General features: G+C 44.4%; 1 protein-coding gene across 1 annotated transcript in view; it reads right to left on the reverse strand.

The window, feature by feature from the left end:
• NPSR1 (neuropeptide S receptor 1) overlaps positions 1-9,833 on the reverse strand; it is a 135,588-nt gene extending 125,755 nt beyond the window's left edge. The window contains 3 exon segments of the mRNA XM_007128296.2: positions 8,598-8,615; positions 8,617-8,758; positions 9,820-9,833. Coding sequence (XP_007128358.1) covers positions 8,598-8,615; positions 8,617-8,758; positions 9,820-9,833 — 174 coding nt within the window.
• Between the last annotated feature and the right edge of the window lie 3,837 nt (positions 9,834-13,670).

Genomic DNA, 13,670 nt, shown 5'->3' on the forward strand with positions numbered 1-13,670 from the left:
ATTAATCCTTTGTCAGCTGCTTCATTTGCAATATTTTCTCCCATTCTGAGGGTTGTCTTTTGGTCTTGTTTATGATATCCTTTGCTGTGTAAAAGCTTTTAAGTTTCATTAGGTCCCATTTGTTTCTTTTTGTTTTTATTTGCATTTCTCTAGGAGATGGGTCCAAAAGGATCTTGCTGTGATTTATGCCATAGAGTGTTCTGCCTATGTTTTCCTCTAAGAGTTTGATAGTGTCTGGCCTTATATTTAGATCTTTCACCCATTTTGAGTTTATTTTTGTGTGTGGTGTTAGGGAGTGTTCTAGTTTCATACTTTTACATGGAGCTGTCCAGTTTTCCCAGCACCACTTATTGAAGAGGCTGTCTTTTCTCCACTGTATATCCTTCCCTCCTTTATCAAAGACAATGTGACCATATGCGTGTGGGTTTATCTCTGGGCTTTCTATCCTGTTCCGTTGATCTATATTTCTGTTTTTGTGCCAGTACTATACTGTTTTGATTACTGTAGCTTTGTAGTATAGTCTGAAGTCAGGGAGTCTGATTCCTCAAGCTCTGTTTTTCTTTCTCAAGATTGCTCCGGCTCTTAGGGGTCTTTTGTGTTTACATACAAATTTTGAGGTTTTTTGTTCTAGTTCTGTGGAAATCCTTTTTAATTTGCTTATGCCTCGTTCTGTCACTTCCCCCTCACCCCTGTCTTTTCTTCCCTTATCTAAGTGACAGCATTCTCTTCCCTTGTGTCATAATTATTGGCTGTCTCTTTCCCCCATTACACAGAATTGTCTGAGAATGACGTACCTGTTTTGTTCATCTTTGAAACCCCAGTGCCTAAAGTAATAGTCAAGCCCATCTGCGGTTCTCAACTGGGTAGGGTAAAGGGGTACATGACATATGGGGAAGAAAAGAATTCAGTTTAGAAGATTGTATTCTGCATGTTTATACTTTGACTTATTTTTAGATATGATATTTAATTTATTTTGAAATTTAAATTGAGAGAGAAATATTTATGTTTATCTATAGTTGTTAAGAATTTAAAAGTCTGAAATCACCTTAGTAATATTTGTTGAATGAAAGCATTAGTTTCCCAGCCCCTTAGGACAGTGATAAATCCTCTTTGGCTCCCTAGTCCCTAGTATAGGGTCCTACCCAGCGAAAGCAGTTGTAGTCTCACTGTTCACAGCAGAGACACATTTTCTGCTTGAAGTGTCCAGAGGCAGCAGACAGGAACGATGTGTGACTACCTGATTGAGATTCTAGTAGACAAGGCTGACACATTCACCCCACTGGAGCAGATCCTGGTGTCCATAGGTGGTTCCCTCTGCCCTCTGCACTTTGCAGAAGATCTCTGTGGCTGACTTTCTATAATCAGGCATCAAAACACATAAATGGAGAGCAGGGATGTGAATGTTAACACTCTTGTCCAAAACCTGCCCAGTGTCTTAGGGCTCAGAAGTGGGTGGCTTCCAGGTCTCAGATGTGGAACCAGAGCTGGCGGCAAGGAAAGGGGAACAGACAGATGTTGGATGTTGTTTGCTTCAGGTCTAATGACCTGTCTACACATCCTCCCCGCCAATAGGGCATGCTGATGTGTCAGGAATTCCCTAAAATCATGGTACCTTTAAGTTCAAACCCAGTGGCTTGTAGAATATGGATTAAGACTCCATCCACTCTAATGTGTTCACACGAATTTACTGAGACCTTAGGAATAAACTTGTTATACAGATTGTTTCTTGATATGCCCTTTCATTCAACAAAATATTTTTTGACCATTTGTCTACCATGTGTCAGGCACTATACTAGGGCTAGTGGGATCTGGGGCTGCCTTAAAATGACTGACATCGTGAGTGTGTGTGTGTGTGTGTGTGTGTGTGTGTGTGTGTGTGTGTGTGTGTGTGTATGTGTGTGTTGGCCTATGTTTATGTGCACATGTATGTCTGTGTGTGTGTGTAGGCGGACATGCATGTCAAGAGATGAATCTTGTTGCACAGAGATTTGAAGTGCTTTGGAAGCATAAGAATAGTGATGATGCTGATCTACTAAACAATCTGAATTCTTCACAGATGAGGGGGGCAATTGAGCTTAGATGTGATATCAGAAGAAAAAGCTATGAGAAAGGCATTCCTGCCAAAGGTAATATTTCCCTGGAATATGGTATTCAGTGCAGCATGGTACAGGAGGAGAGGAGAGGAGAGGAGATGGGACGGGGGTGGTGTCCAGTCAGACTGTGCAGAGCCAGAAGGCCAGGCTGAAGAGTTTGGGTTTTATTGTGCAGAAGGTGAAGGTCAAACCAAGCTTTACAGCAGTGTACTATGTTCCCTGAACTGGGGGCATTCAGTTAAGCTACATTTCCTATGCCCATCAGCTAATTAATTCTTGCCAACGGAATCGGAGTCCGTCATGTGTCATTTCAGGCCAAAGCAGTTAAGAGAAGCTTTGCCATCTCCCTTGAAAACTGCTTGTTCTAGAAGGCAAAGCTACAAGTTGATCTGCCTGCAGCTGGGACATGAGAGAAAAATAAACTTTGACGTGTTAAACCACTGAGATTCAGGGTTAACTCGTCGCAACAGCCCTCTGAAGGACACTTAATTCTCAGAATCATTTGTCAGGAAAGTAAACCAAGGCACAGGTAGAAGCAAACTGCCCCAAGTTCACAGCTCGATGGTGGCAGCACTGGGACCTGACCCCAGCAGTCCGACTTTACAGCCTGTGCCTCACTACAGTGATGGGGAACATTCGAGAGCCTGAGTTTACCTGGGGATGTGACTAGGCTACTTCTTCTGCCATCAGCTGAAAGGAGAGGTCCAGAGAGAAGCTAAGCTCAGTTACAGAAAATAAAGTTACATTTCTTGTCCACTTGAGTACATAGCTCGAAACATTCTTACCCACTATATCAACAGGAAATTATTTCAAGGATGACGGGGTGACATTTGTTTTTGAAGCATTAATGGAAATGCTCCTTTCTGCTTCCTTGAGAAAGCCTCGCAGAGTCCAGGCAGCCAGAGAGCTCTACCCCATCTGCCCTCAGGGTAGTCTTTACTCCAGCAGTACAGACAAAGAGAAACAAGTCAGCTCGGGGCTTTCAAAAATACCTCATGGAGGATATCATAAATAGCTTGAAGAGAAATGTCTTTTTCCTTTGCAAGAGGATGTGTCATTTGAGCATTCAGAGCAGAGCGTCTGGAATAATAAATTTGTCAGAAAACAGTCAAGTCAGTTTCCCCACCAGAGAGAAAGCAGGCAGCAGGAGACAGGAGTGTCAGACGGTACAATAGTGGTACAGAATGTGAGAGGATACGGCATTGGCCCCTTCTAAGGCCACCACAAAGAGAGCCGAAGAGACCAAGGCTGCAAGCACAGGATTAAAGGGCGCTGAGCTACGCTTAGTGTATAGGAACCAGGGGATGGCAGCCCCTGGGGATTTACCCAGAGTTTATGGCGTGGGAGTTGAATAGATACGATGGCCACGTGGGGAGAGAGAGGACCAGCCCAAACTTGGGAGGGAAGCAGTCAAACTTTTTATTCCCAGGAAGGATCCAGAAATTCAGCCAAAGTTGAGAGAGGGAAAAAGGGAGATGTGGGCACCCGTGTACCTGAAGGAAACGAGACAAAGGTACGCTGCAGCAGAAAGCAGTGCAGTCTGACCCGGGCCAGATGGGGATCCAGACAAGGGTCTGGAACTAGCATGACCACTTATGAAGGCCAGACAGTCCTCTTCATCTTAGCTGATGCCAACTTGCCCAGATTCCTCCCAAGGTCAGCCTCCCTCCCTCACTCTGACCACACACATGTGAACACACACGCTGTAGAAGCATCATTCCTAGAGCTTAGATGCCTTTCCTGAGTCAGAAAGTGGGAAAACCCTTCACAGGCTGGAAAACTCTGCAATTCTGAGTTTACTCTGAATTAACTAAGATTGTTTCCTGCCATCAGATATATTAGTGACCCAAAGAGAAAGTTAGTTAAGGAAGTTTCCCTTTTTCACACACTAGAGTACATAGCTTGGGAACTGCACAATAGCCTTGTGGAGACAACGGATGACATGCGTGCCTTTCTCAAGGACATGGAGTAAAGGTGAACATGGTAGAGCTGGCCCAGGGCAAGGGATTGGAAAGTGGTGTGCAGAAAAAGGCAGTGATAGCAGCTCTTTAATAATTATCTTACTGGGCAAAATTAGTAGTAATTTCCCTATGAACAGCCACATTATTCAACTCTCGAAACTCAAAATGAACATACTGAGAGAAACTGATTAGAAGAGGACAAAAAAATGTAAATGCAAGACCCTTGTTATAACTTGCAGGAGATACATTGGGAGGTCTAGGACTGAGGGCTCCTGGATTCCAGGAAGGGCATCCCTGACATTGTCCTGGGGTCCAAGCAGGAAGTGAGACAGGCAAGTCCTGCAGGGCTGTGATGGGACAAGAGGAGGGTTCAGGGAAGCAGGCAAGTGGGCAGAGAGGAGCTGAAGTGACAGTCACTGAAGGTGAAAATGCTGGTACACGGTAGGTAGGGAGAGTTCTTAGAAATGACTTATCAGCCTAAATATAATAAAAACAAGCACAGTATACTTAAGCTTCTTAAATTAAGCTTTTCCTAAAGCCTAGTGTGAGATAATCGGGACATGGGTTGAACTGGAATTTGCTTTTGTTATATTAATGGAGGAAGGGTGTGTTAACAAAATTAACAGTAAGACTGCAGGCAAAGGGTGCAAAACAAAGGCAACAAACTGTCCAATCACCCTCAAGCACTTAGAAGCAACCATTTACATATAAACAGTAGTTAGACTAATTGCATATCATTTGTAATGACCCACTGAAGGAGATTCAATCAAAGATCTTCTTCAGGTGATATTTTCACAGTCTTGGTTCATATTTCTCCCCTCACCTGAGAGTAATAAAACTGAGTTCATTTGCATTATTTTATAATTTCGGCAATTTACTAATTCAGGCAGGTTTCCCTCCCAGTTACTTTGAATTAATTTTCTCATCATTAAGAATCAGGGATTCAGGAAACATTGCTAAGGAATTCACAGTCAAAATTAAAGGCTATTGCGATTTCCCTGGTGGTCCAGTGGTTGAGACTCCGCGCTCCCAATGCAGGGGGCCCAGGTTCGATCCCTGGTCAGGGAACTAGATCCCACATGCCGCAACTAAAAGAGCCCGTGTGCCACAACTAAGACCCAGTGCAGCCTAAATAAATAAATAAATATTTTTTAAAAACAAACAAAAAAAATTAAAGGCTATTAAGAAGAGAGTTTCATCTTTGTCTTCCACTTGGACAGGCTTATATTCAGGTCCTCCATTCACTTTCTGATGAGCCAGGTCCCATCCTCCTTGAAAGCGTCTGGTAGATTCTTGAAGCCCATATAATCGCTTAATGCTGGGGGCTAGGAATGGAGGAGGTGAACTGGATGAAACCTTGAACATATGAGAAACTGGAAACTGTGAAGGAAACTGGGGCCTGAGCTGAGAACCTTGAACCCAGGACCACAGAGCGTTAGTCATGTGAAGCCATGATAGAGGAAGGGGGAGGTGAACTCATCTCTGCCTTCCCCGCTGATACCTAAGGACACACTTAGGTTGACAGAATAGGTTAGAGAGTGGGGAGCAGGTGTAAGAATTTGGAGATGGAGATGGGGAAGAAAGAAAAGGCTCTGAGCTTGAGAAGAAAGGGCTAGTAAGATCTAGACAGGGGTGTCTTGCCTCCTGCCAAGAGAGCTTTGGGTTCAGAGGAGAAGTGCAGGGCTACGCAGGTAACTAGGTTAGAAGTCCAGGCATGAAGACTCAGTAAGGCAGCTGAGGCTAGGTAAGGTGGCAACGGGGTGGGTATGGGTTCTCCAGGGCTTAACCAGGTACGAGGTATGATGGCACAGCTACTTCCGTACCCACCCACTGGCAACTATAACTTACCTTCATCACATTGGTTTAGAAATGGAATAAGGATGAGCTTAATGTACCTGCAGAGAAGGACCTCGGTGAGTACAGCTGATAGAGACCCAGCAGGGCAGGGGCTGATGTGTGGAGCCACAGTTAACAAGACCCCCACCTCCGTCACTAAGAAAGCAAACTTCCTGTTGCCCAGTCTGACAACATGTAGACAGTAGACAGAAACAGAACACCACACTTCATTTATGCAGTAAATGTTTATTGAGTAAGCCTAGCATGGTGCTGGTTTCCAGAGAAAACATGAAACAAACATCAGGCATTCCTTTCACTCAAGGAGCTTAATAACTGTTACACATTTACCTGATGCTTATTGCAATAGCAGTTAAGGAGTGTTGGATTAAGTGGCAAGGAGAGAGGTACACTCCAGGACACTAGTGGAACTCAGAGGAGGGGTGGGTCATGGGGGCTTCAGGGAGGAAGCAACCCAAGAGGAGCCTTAAAGAGTGGGTAGAATTTAGATAAATACAGGTGAAGATGGAAGACAGTTCCAGATGGGAAGATACAACATGGGTTGAGAATTAAATAAGATACTTCGCAAAAATCATTTAGAAAAATTCCTGTCACCAAGAAAGCCCACAGCCGATGAAAGGTATGACTATTGCTCTTGCTATTAGTTCTGGTAAGGCTGTTACCATTTCAATTTTGATGACATTTTTACTGCTTTTGGAAAAGGCAATGGAGATGAAAAGGACAAGTTTGGGAGACAGTAAAGAAGCACATTTCTGACTTTCTTCTTGAGAAGGTTGTGGGATAAAAGGGTCACAGTTTTCATCAGAACAGGAGGACCAAGAGTCTGCATCAGAGCTGTTTCTGTATCAACAGTGCATCAAAACTGCTTGTGCTCAAAGGGGATCATGGAAAAAGTTACACTAAGACACTTAAGCTAGTTCCCACCAACACCACTACTGACTTCTGTGTAACTAAAAATCACTGTTTTAATGAGTGATTATACCTCTCAAAAAATGAAACAACATTCTAAGCTCCTGGCCAGACATAATTTCTTTCTTTCTGCTCCTCTCCTTGTCTAATGGTCCAATTGCTTGAGAGCAAACTTATTAATAGAAATGAGATGAAAACCATGTGATTTTCCTTAGTGCCTGGAGATGATGTTGCTAGCACAGAGTACAAACCCTAGAAGAGAGTGAGCAGGGATTTGTTTGTCCAGATACTCAGAACATCCCCTTAGGAGCTGTATTCAAAAAATGGCAAATGAGATTTCAGCTGAGAATGATTATTGCCTGAATCTCAGAACAACTGCCTTATTGCTGATTATTATCCCTCTTGCAGTGGCCCGTCTCTCTTCATTCTGTTTGCTGTCATGTGCTATCAATATCAAAGAGGCTGCAGAGGCAGCATCGCTGAGAGGAGTGGTGTGTTTCCTGGGTGCAGAAAGCCTGCTTCTCTAAGAATCTCTGGACCTGCAGGCTGATTTCATAGAGGGGATTATTCAGTCAACAGTAAATCGCCCCAAAATCCAATTTCAGCTTCTATTTTCTGTCGTGGAGCCGGGCAGCTGGGCTGTGTGTGAGCATGCATGCGTTAGGAGGTGGTGCCTAGGGATGGGTCCCGTGCAGTCAGCTGAAGCGACTTGTTCGGCTCTGCTTTGCTATATTGTCTCTCGGTCTCTCCAGCACCAGTGAGGCTGGCTCCCGGGACAGCTCCCTGCTGAAAGTTTTATTCTGAGTGTTGGCAAAGAAGCAAAGCTCCAAGGTGGATATTACAGCAATTCTACTTTGTCAGTAAAAAAATCAAAGCATTTCAAAAACAGCCAGAGGATTAAAAAAAAAAAAACTGCTAGAATTTTTCCTGAAGTATTTTCCTTTTTGATGTAAAAGACCAGTTTGAGCCCTGGGAACTAGTATAACAACTGAAAGCACCATCAGGCAGCCTGTGAAGTAACCTGACGTCCCAGCATTCCCATGCAAGAAGCAGGCCACTCTTTGCCAGATGCCCGGTTTGTTCCTGATCACAGTCTTGTTCAGAAGAGGAAACAGTATTAGCTTACTGAGGACGTTTTCCTCAATGTGGCCCTTGGATACTTTGAAGGTGAAACACCCAACTCTGATTTCCTCCTCTGTTTTAGGAGGGCAACTTGTTGCAAACAGCGACATCACCAACTACAGTCAAAGACCCTATTTCTCACTGATGTTCAATGCAAAGACTCAATAAAGAAAGTGTGATCCTTCCTTCCTTCCTCAGCACTGCCTCTCACTGCACCAGGTACTGTCCTGGGCAATGTGGGCTTTCCACCCCTCTGATGTTCCTAGCAAAAAACTCACAACAGTTACCCTTACAAGAAACAGACATTTCAAGCACTACTACAGAATCAATTAAAAGTGTTTTCACCTAAGGAAAAGGGGAAAATTAAAAAGTCATCCACTCATGAATGTTACTCATGATTCACACATTTGCAGCAGCAGCAGAAAAACATACAACAATCCCCACCAGTGTTCTTAAGAAATTACAATATAGGTCCTTGCACAGTATGAAAAACTCATTGTTTTAGATCATCAGGTTTTTTTTTTTTTAAACTCTTTTCAGTAAAGAAAATAAACTACACTCATTCACAATATTGGCTACGCTCTTTTAACTCAGTCTGACATTCTACTTTGTCTTATGACTTAAAATCAGTGTTCAGAGTGGAAGGCAGGAAACTCACCTTAAAGGAGTAGTAGAAGGGAGCCCCGTTCCTCTCCATCCACCTCTGCAGTGAAAGTCACCGGTTCCGTGCAGAGGATGGCAGAATCCAGTGTCTGCCCAGTCCCGTTGGACTTGCGGCTGCCCTCCGTGAGGTGGGCCTGAGCCCAGCTGTCCCTGCGCCTGCAGCCGGGGACAGAGTCCTGCCCTCTTGTGAGAGCGGGGCAGCAGCTGCAGCTCTACACCTCCGCTGCCTCCCTAAGCTTCTGCTGGAGCTCAGCTGAGCAGAGACACAGAGCCCTGCGGAGCCCGCCTCACTAGAGAGCCCTGCCTGCTTCCTGAAGGCACGTGCTGCTCAACACCCCAATTCCCACCCAGCGCAGGGCGTCTGGTCGCCAGAGCAGGCAGGAGCCCCTCACAGCGATCCACATGGTTCCCCGGACAGGCCTCTCTGCTCAGTTGTACTTTTCCTCACTTCCAGGACAGACCGCCATGCATCTGCTCCAGCTTCAACAATATAGGAATTTGGACTCAACAGACAGTCGGTTCATTCAGGTCATGTTTGCATTTCTGAAATCAAATCATAATGATGCATTTGTTTCAGCTGAGGGTGCCTTCTGACTTAAAATCCTCACGCAGCCATTTACTTAGTAGCCTGCAGGTTATTTCAGTAAATGTGGGCAAAGAGCACATTTGTATTTCACACCCGTGGTTCTACTCTAGGTTTTCAGAGGGCAGTGCTCAGAAAAGCCTGGGGTCTGTGTTTGTCAGTCAGCCACGACCCCTCGTGATCAGACTGGTATGGGTGCATGACCCCTCGTGATCAGACTGGGATTGGTGCCTGGTAGATACTCTTATCACCTTGATGTTCTTTTATTTGATCTTCAAAACAACTCTGTGAGGTAAGCAGGGAACATATCTTTATGTTCTCATTTTACACTAGAAGAAACTGCTTCTCACCGTGAAATGACTTGCTCAAGATCCCACAGCTGGTGACGGATGTTCATCAAATGGTATTCACATGCCTAGAACATTCTCTCCTGTGTTTACTGAGATTTTGATGAATTCCCCCAAATCTGTAGGGAAGTAAACTGTGTCACAATATTATGATAGCTAATAATTGTTACAATTCATTTCCTTCAGGGATAGTGACTTTCTATAGCTTTGGGAATAGGCACCTCGTTTGGGGCAATTCCTCATCCTTAGTTGTAACATCATCCCTTGCTCTTTCACTCAACACTTACCAGTCAGGTCTCATGGCAGGAAAGAGCTTCCCTGAACCTCCATCAAGAGCTTGTTGCTTTGTGACCTCTTGGTAGCCTTTACTTTGCCCGTCATATTGCTCATCTCAGTTTAATACTTTGTTTAAATATCTCTGCTCTCTGATAGATGATAAGCTCCACAGCTGTCGGGTTGACTGCTTTACCTTTAACATCTGGCACAGTACTTGGAACACATATGATAGGCATTAAATAGATATTTGTTGAATGAATGAACCCATCAGAGTGCAAGTGTGTGAGTGTGGTGTTGTTACAAGGATAACCTTGAAACGTCTTTAATTTAACAAAAAAAACGTAAATCATTGGAAAATGTCAGTACTTTGACTTTATTAATTAGCTATTACCCAAAAGCAACAATACCCACAAACCCAGCATGTTGTGATGGTGCAGTAGAGAATCTTTGCCTTGAATATCCAACAGTGCTGGGGGCTGGCTCATGGCAGAGCCTGACAGGTACGCTCACAGTGACTCTACTCTGTTTTGAGAGCACTGGTCTCTGCCCAGCATATCACTAGAGGCAGTGCACCATTCCCCACCATGCCACCTCCCTAATACAAGCCTTAGTAAATGGTTTGCTGACAGATTGCAATGAAGTGAACCTCAAACCTCTGCATTCCCTGTAGAAACTGGGAGGCCCCTCAAAGCCCTGTATTTTACATGCTCACTGCTCACCAGGGTGGGGTTCTCAGTTCTGGTTGCACATTGGAATAACCTGGGGTGCTTTAAAGAATATTAATGGTTGGGTGTCACCCTCAAAGTTTCTGATTAGATTGTTCTGGGGTGCATCCTGGGCATTAGGAGTTTTAAAGTCTCCCCAGGTGATTCTAATCTGCCTCCAGGAGAGGGAAACCTTTCTCAAGACCCAGTTTGAGCCACTGGACACCTGTAGTCTCAGAGGAACAGAGAGGGGGGGGGAATTTTCCTTTATCCTTGGGCCACCAGATTTTACTCTTTCTCTCTCAGCACCAGAAGTCATGGTTAGCCTCCATTTTGGAGACCCTCAAACACAAAATTTGAATCACATTACTAGGACTAAGTATTGCCTTCCTTAAAAAATATCCAACTAGAGCCTGAAAGAGGAATTTTCAGGTAAGGAAGGGAATATAGGTTGTAAAGCTCTAAATCGTCTGTCCCTTAGATTTTCTCTTTTCTTGGGGTGGTTCAGTAATTCATTCTGTCTTTCTGACCTCAGGGTAGTAGGTCTCTCAGTTTAGTTCTTATACCTAAGAATGTAACAGATCCTGGACTGGGGCTTCTCAGTAAAATGCCACCAAGGCTTGGAGATAGCCAAAGAGAAATTCGCACACATTGCTATGAAACCGCTTTACCGGGTGTCATGTATTCTTCCTGCTTCCGGGGCACATTCAGGCTGTGGGGCTTTGGAAAAAAGGTGGCGTCTGGGGAGTTTCACCTTTTATTTTTTGTCCAACTTTGTCCCGGGTACGTTTCCCATTCTTCTCTCCTCAGACCCTCCCACCCCTTCCTAAATCAGTCAAGCATTTAGTTTGGAGGAAAGCACCTCACATGGCCCCAGGCAGGCAGTGAGACCACGCCTTGTCCCTCACTACCTTGGTTACTCTTTAATCTCTGGTAGCTCTTGAGACGTGGGCAGAGTTTCTGCCCTGATGGAGACCCTAAAGGCGTCAGCTGAAGCAAATGCCCTCGGTAGCCAGTGTCAGGGACCACATGGAATCAGGCTGAGTGCTCCCAGCTGGCCTCCCATTGCCAGAGTGGCTTGAATATGGGGAGTTTCCCCGAATCGTAGGGCACCGATAAGAATTACACCTAATGGACAATCTATGGGGACATGTCTGCCATTGTTGAGTATCAGATATTGCTAGATGTCAACAAAAGGACAGGTGAGAGCTGACTTGGCTTCCACAAGGCCCTCTGCCTTTGGCTCATAAATGACCCTCCCTGCAGTGACTCTTTTCCTCCGAAGCACTGACTGGTGTCCAGCTCTTTGGGCTTGACAGGCGGATGCCCTTGGGCTACAAGTAATGGGATTTTACAAGGACTGAAGGAAAGGAATACACAAATTTATTTTGAAATAGTACCTTGACATATTTTGATCCTTATGAAGAGGCAAGATTTTCTTCGTTTTGTTTCGAGGCCTTTCTGTGTTCTTTGCTCTCTAATCTCAGCCTCTTCCCCCTCTAGATGAAGGTTACCTTTCCCAGGGTACTGGCTCCTTTCTTCACCTCTACTAGAATCCCCTTTGTTCAAAATCAGTCTCATAGCAGACACATACCCCTTGGAGTTATCCAGTAGCGGCATTTATTTTAAGTCTTAACCTTCCCAGTATGAAAAGCTTTGCCCCGGGACAGGAATTTCAACTTCAACAAACAAAACAATGGAGAGGTTTGGAAGAGAGATGCTCAACGTTCCACGAATCCCCCCAGCTTCCTGCTTCATACATTTATCATGGGAACCCTGGCTACAGTTTTTATGTCCTTAAACACATATAGTGTTTTCTTGGAATGCTAAAAGAGAAGAATTCATAAGCTTTGGAATAAAAATTATAGGCAAAATATTTAAACTTGTTTCTAATATATGTATATTTAATGGTTATTAGGGTCCAACTCAATAGGAATTGCCATTCTGCCTCACTGCAGTCTGAAAGTCCAAAGGTTTCTCATCAGTCCTATGTAAATGAGAGAGATAGAGTTCTGGAGCTCCCAGGTACCTCCTGACATTCCCAGCACGCGTTCGTTATTTGAAATTTTGGCATTTTCATGTATTAACTGTGACCTGGGCTGTCAGCGTGATCTGGATCCAAAGCTGGCTCTGATACTTCCTTTCTGTGGATCCATGGACACCCCCAAGGCCCTCTTTACTTGTCTGTTAACTGGGATGACAATAGTGCCTGCATCTTGAGGGTGTTGGAGAATTAAATGAGATAGTGCTTATCCCTTAATGCTAATTGTCTTCCTTCTTTCCTTCTCCTTCTTAATTATGACTATTATTTTTTACGTGTGTAAGTTTTTCTGGGCCCTTCATTTAGTCTCCAAGCTCCCGAAGGGCAGAAGCTGCCCCTTTTCTTGTTGGGTCCTCTGACAACATCGAACTTTACCTGAACTCTGTGATCTTGAAAAACAGAGACGTTTACCATTTCTCTGTGGTCCGGAAACAGCTTACTGCAGTAACCATTATTCCCCACATGACTGAGATCAGACTCACAGGTGCCTCTGTGTAGGTCATCAACACCGACCACAAAGCTAGACACAGACCCTCCAATTCCCTTTCTTTGTCTCATAAATGGTTAGCTAAGCTGTCTAGTCCCCACTGATGAATCAGAACACAATACTGGTTAAACAAACTTTGTTAAGATTCTGTCCTTTCCCCAGGCTGAACCTGGGACCCCTTAGCCTGAGACAGCTTATAACCCCTGCTTAACTAACAGCCCTTCACTGGAATAGGCTGACGGCTCTGCTATCAGACCGTGCCCATCTGTCCATCCCTCTTCTCCACACCTGCTTCTTTCCAGACTCATAACCCCTCTTTGCCTAACCCTGGGAAGATTCTCCTCATCGCAAAGGTCCTCCTTTCCCTTGCAAGTGGTCTCTTGCCCCTCTTGCTACAATCCATTCAAATAAAATCTCTTCTTACCAAAGTCCCAACTTATTCTTTGACAGCTCCAAACTTTTCAAAAATGCATGGGCTACTGAATTGAATTTGTTATTGGTCATAAAAAATCTGTTTAAGCAATTGCTATATGAGGGATTCATTATGCAGGTGATGTGGGGAAGTTCATGTTTCCATTGGAGAGGACAGATATGACACTCCAGGTTAAATCACAGAAGGAGAGTGAAATA

The sequence above is a fragment of the Physeter macrocephalus genome, chromosome 5 (genome assembly GCF_002837175.3).
Source record: "Physeter macrocephalus isolate SW-GA chromosome 5, ASM283717v5, whole genome shotgun sequence".
Lineage (NCBI taxonomy): Eukaryota > Metazoa > Chordata > Mammalia > Artiodactyla > Physeteridae > Physeter > Physeter macrocephalus.